General features: G+C 37.1%; 1 protein-coding gene across 5 annotated transcripts in view; it reads right to left on the bottom strand.

The window, feature by feature from the left end:
- The window catches only part of KCNQ1 (potassium voltage-gated channel subfamily Q member 1), a 314,921-nt gene that overhangs the window by 221,296 nt on the left and 78,306 nt on the right, over nucleotides 1–15,319 (bottom strand). The window contains exons 7-13 of one of the 5 annotated variants that reach the window (XM_079308420.1): nucleotides 13,042–13,152; nucleotides 10,441–10,536; nucleotides 8,056–8,178; nucleotides 6,920–7,061; nucleotides 5,623–5,649; nucleotides 3,241–3,306; nucleotides 895–1,015 (exon numbers count right to left, since the gene is read on the bottom strand). In XM_079308420.1, coding sequence (XP_079164546.1) covers nucleotides 895–1,015; nucleotides 3,241–3,306; nucleotides 5,623–5,649; nucleotides 6,920–7,061; nucleotides 8,056–8,178; nucleotides 10,441–10,536; nucleotides 13,042–13,152 — 686 coding nt within the window. The remainder of the gene's footprint in view (nucleotides 1–894; nucleotides 1,016–3,240; nucleotides 3,307–5,622; nucleotides 5,650–6,919; nucleotides 7,062–8,055; nucleotides 8,179–10,440; nucleotides 10,537–13,041; nucleotides 13,153–15,319) is intronic. The other 4 variants (XM_079308422.1, XM_079308423.1, XM_079308421.1 and 1 more) reach the window with 4 other exon arrangements.

Genomic DNA, 15,319 nt, shown 5'->3' with positions numbered 1-15,319 from the left:
AAACACCTCTAAAAAATACTTTTATGCTTCTCTGCTAATAATAGTATATGGGAAGAAGGCCTGGAAGTTGGCAGCAGGCATTTCTGCAGGTTTTGTACCTCAGAAACACAAGTATGCCAAGAATTTTCATCTGTGGTTTCACTGCAGAAATCCTCGGATTTCTAGAGGGGGAAAAATTGTTTCATTCCTCTGCTAGAGGATATATTGCCATACATCTATTATGGTAAATAATAAACAGTTTTCAGGATTTTGAATAAGATGAAAAAAAATTTGCTTGGAAAGGCATTAGAAGAAAAATCTGCTGCAACTGTCTTTTTCTTAGAATGATCGGAGAACCTGAAGATACGATTTTAACATACAAGACAAATGGAAAATCTTCTTCTAAAAAGGAAGATACCAAAACTCACCCCCCACACACCTAAAATTTCAGATTTTTTTATATATACAACAAAGTGATAATAATGATCAAACAGAACTTTTCTTGCAATGTTGAACACAATTTGACTATTAGAGAAAGTGCTGCCGAAATGGAGAGACTTGTATTGCATATAAGTAGTATTTAAAATTTGCACTTTACAGAAATTCTACTGGAAAATGGTGGTGGAATTAAGACAACCTTCACCAGGCAAGTACTCCCACACACTATCTCCATGCAAAAATCTTGAGGGTACCAGCTGATATTAACTAGAAACTAAAGCCTTGTGCCACAGCCAAGTGAACTCATCCTTAGGTCAGCACGGAGATTTGCTGGCACTCACAACAGGATGCACAACGTCAAGGTGAAAAGTGTTTGACGCAAATACATGAGATATCTGAGCCCCACCAGCTCCTCCCACCTGGAGTGCCTCCTCTTGTTTGAGTCAGCCAAGGCACAGCTCAGCAGGCTGGACTTACTGTGAGATGTGAGTGATTGGGGTCAGCAGCGTCTCGCCCTCCAGGTCAAGCTCATCGGCGAAGCTGCTGGTCCTGATGAAGGCTCCTGTGTTCACATCTAAGAATGCTGGGCTCTTTTTCACTGTGGAGAGAACATGCAGGTGGCAGTTCAAGCCAGAGCATTTGATTGCTGCCCATAAGGACCTCTGAAACACTGCATTTTAAAATAACATTGAAAACAAAAGCTGCTACCAAAATTGCGCATACCGCAGAATTCCAACTCTTCCTCTTCCCAAAGCATTTGAGCTTTTGGTGAAAATTAATATTTTACTCCTTTCTTGTTGTTGCTGTTCATACTCCTGATACACCAGAATGTTCAGAATCTATATATATATCTAGTGCATTATTAAAAGACAATTTGTTGGCTCCCTCTCACAGTAAGGCACGAGGCCATCTCTTCTTTGGGCTCAGAACCAGGACAGGTGACAAGATCTCCAGTGCAAGATTCTTACTGGGAAGGTTGATTCACAAAACTTCATATATTGAAAGTTTTACTGGCAGAATTACTTGCAGATTATCACTTTCACAGATTCAAGAAATCAGGGAGAATGTTACAATTTTCATTTTTAAATTCAGGCTCTGAAATTCTGTTAGATGCTAACATTAAGAACATCAAGTGCTTTTTCCAACATGGTCTTAACGTTTGTTAAAGAAGCCACAATATTTGCATATAAACAAAACCACTGGTGTGGTTTACATGACTGTAAAGGAATTTATAGAAAATAAAACTTGGTAACATTCCATATAAATCATAAGTAATTGTGACAAGCCCACAGAAATCTTTGTTTGTCCAAATGGCTGCAATATTCAATAAAACAATTATAATGTAGTAATTTATGAAAACTCTATTAAATAAAATATTTTATAATACAGCAGTAAATAATGCTCTGCCAAAAAGTCACACAAAACCTAAAGAAATACAACAAAAAGAGATAATTAAATGTAGCTGACATTTTCTGAGAATTGAAGTGGAAATATCAGGAAAAAAAAATTTATTTTAATGCAACCATTTTAATCAGATATTTGGGTATTTTAATATGGCAGAAATAGATCTGAATTAAAAACTAAAAAAAGCAAACTGAAGAGAAAGTATTATTTCATCATTAAGCACATGGCTGTCCAAAACTACAAAAGGAAAGTCTACGTACTCCAGAAGTTGTAATAGGAAAGGATGACCTCTGAAATACTAGTTTAAAATAAATAAGACAACTGATAGTAGATACATTTATTAAAAGCAGGAGCCACTTATAGCACTTTGAAATTAAAATTTTGTAGTAAGTTTTAGCAACATTAATTCCTATTTTTGCTTTTAGTATCATATTAATACTACAGTACCATAGTATTTAATCACTTTGCTGTAGCCATCATTCAAAAAATGGCTGTGAAACTAGCAAAATAATTCCAGATAGAGATGTGCAGTGAAATGTCTTTCTAAGACACTTCTTTGGGCTTTCACTAAATTAATTTTCACTGTTTTCATTTCTACATGACATAAATAAAACTTTCCCAGTTTCTAGTAAATAAAGACTCACAAATGTTTTTGTTTTCCTGATGACAAGTGATAAAAACTGCTGAACTTAGGGCCATGTAAAGGGTTTGCTGAACACTCACTAGACTGTGCTCATGGGACACAGCACACACCATACAGCAGCTCTTGGATCAGTCACAGCCACTGCTCTGCAGCTTTGTGGGAGGGGAAAGAGGGGCTGGCACAATGGCAAAAGAATCAGAAGCCAAGACTGGACCTCAGCCTATTTGAAAGAATTCTTGTGTGAGCACACAGAGAGCAGGAGCTGATTAGGATGAAGCAACCATGTTATCTCCTTCTCTCTGTTTTAAAAATTTCTGAGATCATCATAACTAAGAAAAGAGCATGGCCTTAATGAGAGTTTCTCTGCCTCAAAGTGCCTTGAAACATGGCTCAAGCAGAACACCAGGGAGCTCGTTTTTAACTTATAAAAATAAATTAATTGCCATTAGCCTTTGGACAAGTCTTTCTTAGAAAGCAGTGTTAGAAAATACTCTAAAAGGACACAATTTCTAAATGTGAAGACTAAAGAGAAAAAAAAAAGCTGAAGCTTTAGACACTAGTTTTCAATGGATAATAATGGGTGAATTTAAATATTTGTAATATACAAATGTTTACAATGTCCAAACTCAAAGTTCTACTGATACACCTCTTTTTTAGAAACCAGCTCTATAATTTTTTGTGCCACAGCAGACAGCTCCAGACAGAGCATTGCAGAGATTTAGAAATTAACTAAGGTGATGAAAAATGATGGAACAATGAAATAATATGAGCTTTACCTGGAGAGGAAGGAGCGCTGGAAGACTGCTGGTCTGTGGAAAAGGATGGCCAGGAGCGCTGACAATCTGAGTCAGAGTGAAGATGCACATGAAACAGATATAGGACAGGAGACAAAAAAAATACAAAAGGGGGAAAAAAAAAAAAGACACTCCAGACAGACAGCTGAGGAGATGCAGACATACCTAAAATTTAGCATGTTCCACCTGACACAAAACTAAAAATACTGTGGAAAATAGTGTATGAAACTGCACAAGAGTTTATTACATGTTGGCAGAATGTTTAGTCAGCACTGTGGAGGCATCATTGCTTCTCCAAGCCCATTTTTCATGGCAGTGTCAACTGCTGCAAGATATTCCTCCCTAAGGTCAGTCTTGCCAATTTCATTCTTCAGGGTCCCTCAAGTCTTTCCCTTTCCTGCTCTTTCTGCAGCTCTCTCCTGCCAGATTTCAGTGCTGCCAGGTGGATAGGACAGCTTGGACACCCACATTTGAATCTCCCAAACACATCCCATAAAAAGTTTTTGAAGCTGCCCACTTCAACCATGTAAACCAAGTGCCTGCCCTGAGCTGAATTTTTTTGGGGAAATGTTTCAGACAAGCAAAGGGAGTCAGTGATGAGAAAGAGTCTCAGCAAAACACAATCTTTACATTGTGTTTAGTTCTTTTGGATAGCACTAATTATTATTTGCTAATTATGCTAATAACTATTTCATTAAGAACTGCCTGTGAATTCACACACTTGGACAGACTGATATTTTTCAGGAATGGTGCCTTATTTTTATGCAATGAGAACAACTCTTAAAAAAGTATTGCAGTAAAGAAAAAAAATATGATAAAAATCCTCATTTTGCAAGTGTTCTCTCAGTGCTACACACATGTCCTGGTTCCACCCAGGGTTAATTTTTGAAGTAGCCAGGATGGGCCATGGCTCCCTAAGTTTTTGCTGAACTGGTGATGCCAGGAGAAAGAAAAGAGGGAGAAAAAAAAATTGAAATCTCTGGGTGCACAAAGATACTGGCAGGGAAGCCAGATGAGGGATTCAGGAGTGTGAAGAAGTGTGAAGTGGGCAGCCCAAAAATTTACTGAATGTGAGAAAGTAGCATATGGATATGTTACTACAGCCTTTGTGAAGACCCAATTTAAAATGAATGAGCATCCTTTATCCTTGTACTAAGTTTCTTCCTTCTGAGCTTTTGACTTGGCATCTCCTGTTTTCTGTGCAGGTAATCTTTTTCACAGTAAGTAAAAAAAGTCTCTCCTCTTTCTTTGAGCTGCTGTGAGAACAATGTCAGATAATCTCTCAGGTCCACTGAGCTCTGGCTGCCTGGCTGGGACACAGAAACTGAACCTATGATGGCTGGAAAAGGTCCTTTGATATTTCCCCAGGATGAAGGAATTTCTATTTCACATCAAACAAGTGATTTGTTTGGTGGCTCTCACTGCCCTCCTGATCTTGGCCCACCATGTCCATCCCCAACAGAGATGCATCTCTTGGAATGGTGGAAACTCAAGGATTGATGACGAGAGACAAGGAGATTCAGTTTGGTTTAGCTGTTTTTTGTAATTTTAACACCCTAATTGCACCTGTGACCCGTGTGGGTTCAGGAGTGAAGCTGAACCTTGCACCTTCAGTCACTTTAATCCAAGCCTGAGCATCCTTGCACTCAGTCACTGGAAGGAAAACTCTGCTCTGTAGTGATTTCAGAGCAGAAAACTTACAGGTGGCTCATAGCACTCTCACTAAACCATAGGGGTCTTTTCCCCAGACCTAGCTCTAATCCTACTGTCTTTGGGGAACACTCAATTGTTAAGAAAGTGCCTAAGCAAGCCCATTAGAAACATCACAAGACTACATGGCTGCTTAAGTGATCACAGAATCCAGACAAGCAGTAAAATAAATTATTTAATCTATGGGTCCCCATCTGTTCACAAATATCTACAGCACATTTTTACAGGAACAGATGCATGTACTTCAGAATGCACTAGAGGGTAAAATTTGAAAGTTTTCTCCCATCTTAATATAGTTATTTAAAAATTAATTTGCATCATATGCTTAGATAACTACTGGACGAATTGTATTTTATTTATTAGAAAATTATCTTTTTCTATTTGTTTTATATGCATGAGCAGTTTTTCTCAAGTATCAAAACAATTAGAAGTCATCTACTTATCCAAATGAGTGCTCATTTTTCTCTTTGCAATGAGACTGGGTGCAGATGTGATTACAAGTGTGAGAATGTACATTTTCTGTCTGTCTAGATCTCCTTGGCTGCAAAAGATTTCTTAGAAATTATATGACACTAGAAACACATGAAAAGCACTGCAAACATTACACTGTCATAAGCTGGCATGCTATTAATACAGTTATTTTCCTCAACTTACCAAGCAATTTTAACTTTCCTGTTTGTCCTGTATACTTGTAACAGTTTACAGAAGAGAACACAGATAAAAAAGAAAAAAGATAAGTGTCAGAAGAAATTAGAGAAAATCCTCTTGTTGCAAGCTATAGGGCTGATATTTGAATTGCCAGTAGTAGGGTGTCATCAAATTGCATTGTCCTCAATCAGAATTTAGTGGTAAAAGGTGGGTATTTACAACTCTAAGCATTTGTAAGGTTCTGTCATTTGACTGTTTTGAAGAAAGGTGTCTGCACTCAAATTTTGAGACACACAGCTCAGTACTTGTCCACCTTTTAGCAGCAATGTCATTTCTACCACCAGATGCAATTGCAACCATTCCTTAGCAGAGGCCAAGAAAGAGTGGGAAAGCATGGATGATGCAGAACAACACAAGCACACCAAAATAGTACATGGAAGGCAAGACTTTCTGCTTGAACAAAAACATGCCCAGTTCCAGGCCATGCTGCTGTTTTATTTTAAAGCCCATTAAATTCATTCAAATTTTTAAGGAGGAAAAACATAAGTACTTAAGGTATCCATAATCAGTAAAACACACATTAAAAATTAAACCTTGTTCTTGTTGCCAAAATTTGAGCAATACATTAAAAGCTTTCAATAAAAGTACATTTGTGAAAATGCCACATTGCAAATCAGAGTTATTTTGGAAGTTCAGTAGAGCAAAAAACAAATATAAATAAGCTATTAATCATGAGGTAATTATCAATGTCCTGTCTTCTTTTTCCTCATACTGTACCATTTTGTACAGAGACATTTAATACAGCTGGATCCACATTTATCTTAAGTACTTCTGCTTTCAAAACTTGATTCACAGCACTGAGCAGATGGCATGAGCACATGATGGTTTCATGTGGCAGACACGGTTGGTGCAGCCAAGGCACACCAATCCTTCTTGGTTCAGGTACAAGCACAATAGTAACACATCCTGGGTAAATTACACATGGAAAAGCTGATAGCTAATCCCTGTAATTTCAGTCAATTGCAGAACTGGGGAATGTATGCACCAGCCTAAGAGTCATAAGTCTTCCAGCAGGCAGAAATGAGAAATTATTTCATTTGTCTGCAGTGGAGCATGCTCACTAAAGCAATGGTTAAATCTTACCCAGACAAGCCATCAACCAAAGGCAAAAAAGCAATTTTTGCTTTAGAATGACAAGAGCTTGTTCTTTCCTTCTTTTCTACAAACACTAAAAAGGACCTGTATGCAAATATAATCACAGAACTCATCACAGTTACTGGCATTTTATAATGGAGCCTCTTACCAGAATTTTCAAATGGTTCAAAACTGAAATCAGGTTTCCTGTCCTCTGCCACGTGGTCGTAAGTGATGTGTGGTATAGCCAACATCCTGTCTGGAGAAGAAGGCCCATTGTCCTTGTCTAACTTAAATTTCTTCTTTTTAACCTAAAAAAGCCAACAGAAACTAAATTACTCAAAGCAAGTCACACAGAGCTGTCTCTTCATTGATGTCTTCAATAATAACACAGTCCCCAATGAGCTATAACCAATTAAGAGAGTGCCTGAATTACATTTTCATGATCCTACACTGTGTTTCTCATTATGCTGCCCCCTCATCCTGCCAAAACTGGCTAATCACTAGATTTCTGCACATTGTCATTTCCAAATCCCTTGCCTGCAGTAAAAAGAAAATCTGCTAGTTATGCAGCAGCTTATATAAATCAAACTATTCTAGAATATCTTTATCATGTTATGTATGGATGCAATAAATCACACCCTCAGCACAAAGCCAATGGATATATTGCTACTGAACTCAGATGAACCTTGGAGATACAAGAGAAGATTTTTGCACAACATCGTCTCCTTCTAGCTTGAGACTGCTGTGTAATATTCTCTCACACATAATCCAAAGATTCTGACAAAGGGGTTTTGTTGCTCTATTTAAAACCAAAAAATTCTGAAGTTATGGAATCTGCTGATATGACAATCCTACTGTATGGAGGCACAGGAAGTCTTTACCATGAAAGCTTAGAAAAATCACAAAATCAATAGCTGAGAGAAACAGAAGTGTTTTTGAGTTTGGTTTGCTTTAATCAATTCTAAGTTACTTATTTGGCAATTTTTTTTTTCACCTTTCCTAATAGTTTTCCAAACACCAATGGTAAGTAACTGACTGTTGTACCTGAGTCAGGTCATTATTACTCTTTTCCAAACCCTTAGATCCATCAAAAAAGTCAAGCTTGGGGAAATTAAGCAAATCAACTTCTAGTGTATAATCTTTTTATACTGAAACAGTCAAAACAGAAATGTAAATCAAAATTTGAAACCAAGTCACAATCTGGAAAACAAGCAGAACAGATAACTTCTAGAGAGTGAAAAAAACCTCAATCTAATCTAAAAATTTAAAGTTCTAATAATGTGAAGCATTAATTATTGATACCATCACCGATTTCTTTGGTTTTGGGCTGGGTGACAGCAAATGATAATTCCTGGCAGGTTTTCGAATGTATATTTTCCACGTAGAGGAGTCTGGGTTCTCTGCAGCATAGCATCTCCAGGCAGTCTGGAACAAATGTTTAAAGCAACAGATTCATTAATCTATCAAATTAGTGGCTCACTGTACAACACAGTAACTTCCAAGTAGCATGTCAGTCATTCTTTATTTAATGATATTCTTGAATTTGCCCTCTGGAAACCAACTCAGCATGGTTTAGAATCCTTGTTTAGTAAATAGAAACCACATAATTAGGACTGGGAAACCAGTATTTTCAAGTGCAACTTTTATTCTCAGTAGCAACAAACAAATAATGAGAGAGAACTCTGGACTGGACTCATAAAAGGTCTAAATTTCATGTTCTGCCCCAATTTCCTACCTGACTTTAGGCATTTTGCCTATTGCATCCTGTGTTACAGGCAGGATGTGTTACTCAGAAAAAGACAAAAATGGTTCTTTTGTGCCTCACAAAAATACTGCCAGAAAAAAAAACCCAAAGGAATTGTGATGTGGTCAGTAGGGCTATATTCACATGAAGAAATGAAACTGAGGACACAACAGAATAGCACCAGAGGTTAACCAGGAGCCAAAACCCAAACCCAGTTGCAACCACCAGTGATTAAATCCCATGTTCTGAGGGAGGAAAAGCAGGGTAGGAAACAAGACCAACAAAAAACCACTACTGCACTCTCTCTTAACTGTGTAAATATCAGAATTAATTAATTATGAGTCTCCAAGTTAAAAAGGCAGATCCTCACTTACTACACAAAGAAAGGACACACTTATACAAAAATCTAAAGGAGGGAAGGCCAGAAAACTCTAGATGAAAGAAAAAAAACAAGGCAGAAAGAGAGGGGGAAACAGACAGCAGCTGGAAAATCAAAGAAAAGACAATCACCATATAAATCCCTCCATGATTAACAGAATAGTGGAAGAAACAAATGACCTCTAGAAGAAACCAAGAATTGGGAATGAAAATTACTCATCTGGGCTGTTCTCTTGTCTTGTACCTATTTTATAAACATCTTGGTTTAAGAACAATCTTTCTATAAGTCATTTGTAGAGCACTAAGTGAATTGGCTTTCAGAAGTCTGAGACTACTAGTAAATCATAATTGCAGCTATTAAGAACAGGTACTCAGCCACTCATAGTCTATCCTCTATTACTCTTTAGCATTTCTGATGAAGCCCAGCACAACATTCTGGACATGCAATCTCAGGCCTCCCAATGATTTGGTACTCACTTCCCAAAAAGAATCAGTGGGAACATTAAAAAAAATCCATTCTTTCCAAAACCATATCATACGAGTCTCAAGGTTTTAGCTAATCTCTGGCTATAACCAGGGTCTTTTCCACATTAACTCTGGGACTGTTTAGTTTCAAGCATAAATTTTACAGTTAGCTACTGTTTCCATAAAGATCCTGACCTGGAAACCCACATTCATTCATGAAGCTGGAGAAATAAGTCACATGAGAAAAAAAAAATGATATGGTGTGCATCGAGTTTCCTTTTAAATTTGATTTCTGTGCTTCTAAAGCTATGTGCAGGTACTGAGTAGAGGGAGGAAAAGATGGGAAAATCTGGAATGAAACCACATTAATTCTTGTCCAGGGTGCAATGCTAGATCCAATGAAACAAAGGATAAAATCTCTTTAACCATACTGATACTGAACTGCAATTGTATTTATAACAGGGGGAATCAATATTTTCCTGCCTGTCAGTTACCCTGCATGAAAAGACTGATTTCACAGAATGCCAGTGGTTCCCAGCAACCTGTTCTAGAGCTGAAAAGTCAAAAAAAATTTCCCTATTTAAGATTCTGACTTATTTCTCCTAAATTTGAGATTTTTAGAAATTTCAGTTGCACCAACTGAAGCATATTTGACATTTGTCTTTACAAGCAACAGTGTATTTTTAAAAGCACAATTCTACATGAAACTTCCTCTTTATTTTGTTTTTTTCATTGCTACAAGCATAACATATCATACCATTTTCTCCAGGTAAAGTGTTTAATAATATGGGATAACTTTCAGTTTTGATTTTAACCAGCTGAATTAGACAGTTTACACTGATTTGGGAGTGCACTTTTCTGCTCATTAGTTCACATTAACGACTGGATTTCCAAAACTTGCATCTGCAACTCCTGTACAGTTTTTAATGGGAATCAGGGAGGGAAAAACTGCCAACAGCATGCAAAAAAAATAAACCTAAAAAAAAAAAAAAAAAAAAAAAAAAAAAAAAAAAACAAAAAAAAAAAAAAAACAAAAAAACAACAAAAAACCTACTACAAATGAAAGAAATGACAGTGTGCAATGTGCAAGAACTCAGTACCTGTATGAGTGAGGCAGCAGCTGGAATCTGACGGTTGAAATGCTTCTGTCTTTGTTTCTGTTGTACCTTTAGGGCAAAGCCTGAACCAAGAATTCCCTGAGGAAAGAAGACAAAGTTTTTTTTTTTTTTTTGCTTTTTTTTTTTTTTCTGCTTTTTTTTTTTTTGCTTTCTTTTTGGTCACAGTTGGGGGAAAGAACCACATATAAAATTGCCAAATTATGTTGTGCTAATAAACTTGTATTCAGCATCATAAAACTCAACTAATTATTCAGAGGAAATGACTTAATACAGTGAAATTTTTAGTCTCAGTTATTACTACTTGAGAAGCAAACTGTGAATGCCATCATGCTCTGATGCAAAGCCTGCTGGACTCAGACACGAGAAAGGAAACAGAAATGATATTTCATACCCTCTAAAGGTCTCAGAAAGGCTTCTTTAGGGGAATGACAGAATAGGGGAAAAAAATCAAGCCTGATGGGCTTAACTATATTTTTATGAGAAGTAAGGCTTTAGCAGGGTATGATGTAAGCCACTAGATCTTTTAACTGTGGTATGGTAATTTCTATTTCCATATGTTAATCCACAGTGGGATTGAGGAAAGAGGATGAAGAAGAGAAAAGGACATATTTTACAATTGAACACAAAGCCATCTAAGTCATTCTCAGAATAAAAAGAACATGGACTAATGGCACTGGATTGTGTGAAACCCAAACCAGACTCCACATGTAGTCTAGATATGAAGTCCAAGTTTAAGTAAAGAGCAAGCCATTTATGTGGTCTTTTGCACAGGTATAGGCATATTTAACACAAGTTTTAGTCATAGATGAAAAGGAAATATTTTATAAATTAGTTTATATGATTACACCTACTCAAGGAAAGCACAATTCTTTTTCTACACATAGTAGAAGGCATCAGAGCAGCCAGGGATCTTGGCTCAACCTCTAAGAACTCTATTAATCATTAAGTATTTTGAAAGGAACATGAAATGCCCCTCCTATTATGTTCATTTAGTAAAGATCAAAGAGATGACGATGCTCAAACACCACATATTTGGGAAATGAGGGATCATTGCCTGATCCAGAACCCACACCAGCTGCATTTAGCCACTACAATCACTTTTTTGGGTGTGATCTCAGCCAGATCCTCTTACTTTAAACACCAACAGGAAAGCCTCAATAGAGCTTCAAACCCTGAATTCCCCCTTGGGGCAACTCACAGGAACAACTTCTTTCAGTAAGGAAAATCCCACTAATAAAGGGGTGATTGGTGTTGTTCTACTTCAACAAAGATAAGGGAAATCTGACAGGTAAACATAAAATATGGCTGTGAAGGCATGGTTGCTACACAATCATTTATAAAACAATTTTGTGGCATTTTAGACTGATTTTAAAAAACCAACCAACCCAAAAAAACCCAAAACAAAACAAACACCCCACCACCAGCACTCTTCAGTCAAAAAAGTAGATTTTGGCATTTTCCATACTGATAATTTCCCTTATCTGATTTATCTTCTAAAATAAAAGTGGAAGAGATTAGAATGAGGAGGGGGGGAAATCATGCTTTAAAGGCAAACTTTAAATATTTTAATGGGTTTTTTTAATGTTGGAGAATTTTAAAAATTTAATTATCCTCCTCTGTAAAAGATTATGTTCATTTAAAGTAGGTAACTAATTTTAAAAGGTCATCAGAGTTTTAGTAACTACTATTTCATGCTGTGAAGAACATTTGTGATGGTATTGGCATAAAAGTATTCTTATCTATTCTGTACCATCCCCACCAGTTCTTCATTGGAACTACACAAACATCTTCTGACACAGCTGTTTGTGTTCCTGAACTGAAAAATAAACATGTAAACAGAATGCTTCAGGTGGCACAAACATTTTAACAGCACAATTCAGGAGTACTGCCAATTTGTGGAAAACATACCCTTAACTACCCCTGGCACTGAATATTTGGGTTTTTAAGCCACAGTCCAAGTTTTGCTGATTTTGAATTTACCCTTGGCACTCAAGTGCCTTGTTTCTTGTTTGAAAGCACTTAGGAACCTGTTTTCAGTGCAAACAAAGTGCCATAACAGATTTAAAAGGTCAGGTCTAGGTCACTTTTGAAAACAGAACTTTGGCCTTGGACAGATATTAATTTTGTGAAGAACTGCATCAGCATCTCTGGCTGAAAATCTTCTAGAAGAAGAATGTACATGAGAATTCTTCAGTTCACCTTGGAGAATCAGTTGAATAAACTATGACTGAATGCCTTAAAAAAAACACAGCATCATTAAGTCACCACTAAGAAGTAAATACAAATAATTTCCTTTACACTTCTGAGATAGACTGGGACAATTACTTGGAATTAAACATCTCTTTCTCAAATACAAATCCTTCTCAAATCTAGTGCTGCATAGGAAAACCAATGCATATTTATTTAGCTACTTCTAGAAGCTCTTTTGTTTCTACAAGCTACATAAATTTCAGCACCAATATAGAAGCTTAATACAAAGCTTACACAATACCAGGTTAAATGAAAGGTTAAAGAATCAATAACAAAAGTTCCTTCTGATAATGAACCAACATCAAACTGTTGCAAAAGTGCAAAATAACCTACCGCAGGCAGTGCAAAAAATGAGATTGCAAACACCGAAAAACAAGATGCAATCGTCTTTCCTATCCAGGTCTGTGGCACTTTGTCTCCATAGCCAATAGTTGTAACAGTCACCTGCAAAGAGAAACAGAGAGGGCATTACAGCAAGTATTAACATGGCACTTTGGGTTTGTTGCTCTCTTCCTTTTTTATTTATTTCAAAGAAGCATTAGCTGCATTCCTAACTCTCCCACTGTCAGCCTGTGTGACACTAATGAAGGTTAACTCTTCCTTCCAGGTTTGCACCCCACCTAATACTGAATGGAAAAACATACAAGAAACTGAGTTAAAAATCTTGCAAAGTAGAATCATTAATTAAAGTCTTCATGGCTGAGGGAACTGTACAGCATACGAAGTTACTGGGAGAGGGGCTGCCTGCCCATGTCACACACTTTCCTTAGGGAAAGGCTGCCAGCAGTTGTGAGCTGGTGATCTGGTTGCTGTTTGCTGAGGATGCTGCAGGGCTGTTGCATGGGAAGAGCACACACACACACTGTCACTCACACCAGGCACTGTGGCTGCGGGCGGGCGTGAAGCGCTCCAGAGATAACGCTGGCATAAATAGCAAGAGGAAAATTTTCCATGTAGTAAAGACCCTGAAAACAGTCTAATGAATCACCATTTCATATAAAACACTGAGAGCAGGAACAGATAATTTAAAGCACACATGCAGGAAACATCTGTTGAGTTTGCTTTTCAGAGCACTGAAGTTGAGATTACCACCACAGTGATGTAGCATAACAAGGCTTAATAACTCATTATTTGCATGAGCTCAAGGGAAGAACTTATTTGTTTGAAGCAGAAGGATACATTTGGCATCTGAGAGCAATTTAAATTCACCTATTCACCTAAATTCACCAGCTATTTCTGAATTTGAAAATTAGAGAGATTTTCATCTGTTACTCCAAGGAAGGCTAACCAAACCAGAGCATGGGAAGCCACACGGAGCCCTCAAGCAGCTGAGGCACTGCTCAGCTCTTGGCTGGGCAGATTTTCTTCTGCCACTGTGGCCTTCAGCTGCCTGGGACACAGACATTGGTCCCACAGCCCCACACATCTTGTCCTGACCTTGTGAACCCTCTAAGCAAAGCCACTGTGTGCCAGGCAAACACAAGGAAGAAGGGGCAGCTTGAGCTGGTCATGTTTGTTGCAAGTTCCTTGCTGGATGCTGACACTCAAAACATTCAAGTATTTGTTTTTAATTCTTAATTCAAATTTTTAAAACATGGCCTTTTTCCAAAACTGTTTCATGTCATTGGATACTGATGGGAACCAGGGAAAGAGCAGCCTTGAAGCCTTGGGTTTCTCAGGCTGCTCAAGGAAAAGAAATTGCAGCAATGATTAAACACCTGCTGGAGGCTTGATATTTTGGAGAAAGCATGTTTTCAAAGAGGTGTTGCCTCCTTGAACAAATGAGTCTTTTCTATTCTGTTTTGCATGAACTACCCTATATATAACTGTAGTGTTTCTTTAAATAAACCTTTTTGTTAAAATTCCATCTTAATTCAGGAACTGATGAGGTCCTGAAAGGTGGTATCTCCTTACCTACATAGGAGAGTGGCTTGAAAAAAAAAAATCCTAAAGCTTAGCTACAACTCCATTTCTAAAAATATAGAATAAAAAATGAAATATAATTATGGGGAAAGTTATGACCTCAAAAGCCATCTTAAAGAGAATATTATGAGAGAAAATAATGGTTTATGCCTCTGTTTAAAAAAAATTATATAAATCCTGTAAATGAAACATGTTATCAACTATTTTGTGTTACAGTCTTAAAATAATGTTGAAATAAACACATTAACTAGAAATGTGAAATGAAATAGGTGCTTCTGAGTTGGCCAAAGTTTAACTGAAGAAGAATGCATATATATCCAAATATTTGTCCCTCCTTTCCCACTTCCCTGCCCCTTGTTTTTGAATTGGTTTATACAAATCATCAGTAACACACACACACACAAAAAGTATTTCCTATGATGGTTGCCTAGGAACCTTTTTTAAAAAGAAATTTTGGAAACTGGGTTGCAAATCAAAGTGTGCAGTTAAGTTTTTCCTCTGCCCTCATAACTCTATACCATCTGTAGTCTGAAATTAAATTTTTTTTTGTCCCCAAAATATATGCTGTTGAAACCTTACATGCCAAGTTTCTGCCCTAAGTCATTCTTTACAGCTGGATTAGAACTCCCTAAAGAGCACAATACTAATTTTACAGTTGTAAAAGAGGATATTATAATGGAAATATTGA

The sequence above is a fragment of the Erithacus rubecula genome, assembly GCF_903797595.1.
Source record: "Erithacus rubecula genome assembly, chromosome: 6".
Classification (NCBI taxonomy): domain Eukaryota; kingdom Metazoa; phylum Chordata; class Aves; order Passeriformes; family Muscicapidae; genus Erithacus; species Erithacus rubecula.
This window is presented reverse-complemented; position numbering and strand designations above follow the sequence as displayed.